This window comes from Apaloderma vittatum, unplaced genomic scaffold (genome assembly GCF_000703405.1).
Source record: "Apaloderma vittatum isolate BGI_N311 unplaced genomic scaffold, ASM70340v1 scaffold26683, whole genome shotgun sequence".
Lineage (NCBI taxonomy): Eukaryota > Metazoa > Chordata > Aves > Trogoniformes > Trogonidae > Apaloderma > Apaloderma vittatum.
The window spans coordinates 7,685-9,081 of NW_009709034.1; the positions used below are offsets into that span (position 1 = coordinate 7,685).

Genomic DNA, 1,397 nt, shown 5'->3' on the forward strand with positions numbered 1-1,397 from the left:
CAGAAGGAGGGTGTTGGGAGTGCAGCAGCTCCCTACCCATCTCTACCTTCCTGACCAGGAGAAGTGGGATTCCCCTCCATGGCTTACCTTGTGGTAGGAGTAGGGGTTGAGCAGAGCCTCCTCGTAGCCCAGCTGGGGTGGGGGTGGCAGCAGGAGGTGCTCCAGGTAGCGCTGCACCACAGGGGAGGGCAGCAGCGGTGGGGGCTGCCCTCGATGCTGAGCGGCTGGCAGGCCGGGGGCCCGGGGGAGGGGGGGCCGCCGAGCCACGGAGGGGCAGGAACCTTGGAGGCAAACAGCACTGAGGTGACTCACCTGGGTAACAGAAGGTCATACCCAAACCCCATTTGGGGGGCGAAGCCCTTGCTGTCCTTCTTTCAGGCTGGTGGCTGGTGCTGCCCTACCTGTCTCTGGCTACTGGCTCCAGTGAAGGTGGGGGGCGGAGGCGAGGGATGCGCTCCATCTCCTGCGAGATCACATACTGGGTGATGCCGTCCTGCCATGAGAGCCCTGTCACAGGAGGGGGCTGTCAGACACAGTGGGGGACCTCAGGGGGAGCACACAGGAAGCCACCCCAGTGTCCTGACCCTGCGTCCCACAGTCCAGGTTTGGCCTTGCTCTTTCCAGAATCAGGTGGACCCCTCCTCAGCCCATCCTGGCCCCCGGGCCAGTAGGACTCCAGACAGCCCTAGTGCCACTAGGCAATACTGTGTGATACCCCATCCCTGACAGGCCACAGTGACTCCCCTCGATGTTCCCTGCTCTCACCTTGTGCCATGAGATGCCGCAAGACATCCTGCAAGCGCTGGAGCACAGGAGAGGTGACTTGGAAGTAGGGTCTGTCCTGCATGGAGCCCACCTGGCACTGCCCAAACAGCCCATCTGCAAAAGAAGGGAGGTGGCAGGGCCATATGGATGAACACCATGGGATGAGGGTCTCTACTACCCTTCTCCTGCCATGCTCCCACACATTGTGCCCCATGGTAACCCCTGCACCCTCCATATCCCCTTTGGGAAGGAAGAAGGTAGCCCTGCTAGCCACTTACCCTGCACACACACCTCCTGGGGGGAGCACAGCCTTCGATCAAACAGGCAGCCTGGGACAGACAGACGGACCAGTCAGGACAGTGTCTTGGGGGGGCTCCAACAGGGTTTGCTCATCATCAGCTGTCTAAGGGCCTTCCCCTCGCCTCTCCTGGAGTGTGCCACAGGGCTGTGATGTGGTGATGGTGGCGGGGGGCACAGCCCAGTGGCCCAGGTCAGGGACTCAGTGCCAGCCTTCCCCCCCTGCTCAAAGCCAAGATGGGGACAGTGTACAGAGCCTGCATGTGGCTCCGGGGAGTGGAGGGGAGGCCTGGAGTTTTTTTGGGGTGCCAGTAGTTAGGAAGGGAAGGCTGAAG

At 61.9% G+C, this 1,397-nt stretch overlaps 1 protein-coding gene across 1 annotated transcript in view; it reads right to left on the reverse strand.

Moving 5' to 3' along the window:
- Positions 1 to 1,089, reverse strand: part of PTPRN (protein tyrosine phosphatase, receptor type, N) — a gene marked incomplete at its 3' end in the record, with an annotated part of 8,737 nt that extends 7,648 nt beyond the window's left edge. Inside the window, exons 1-4 of the mRNA XM_009866782.1 lie at positions 1,044 to 1,089; positions 766 to 879; positions 416 to 507; positions 88 to 171 (exon numbers count right to left, since the gene is read on the reverse strand). Coding sequence (XP_009865084.1) covers positions 88 to 171; positions 416 to 507; positions 766 to 847 — 258 coding nt within the window. The remainder of the gene's footprint in view (positions 1 to 87; positions 172 to 415; positions 508 to 765; positions 880 to 1,043) is intronic.
- Positions 1,090 to 1,397: the final 308 nt, after the last annotated feature.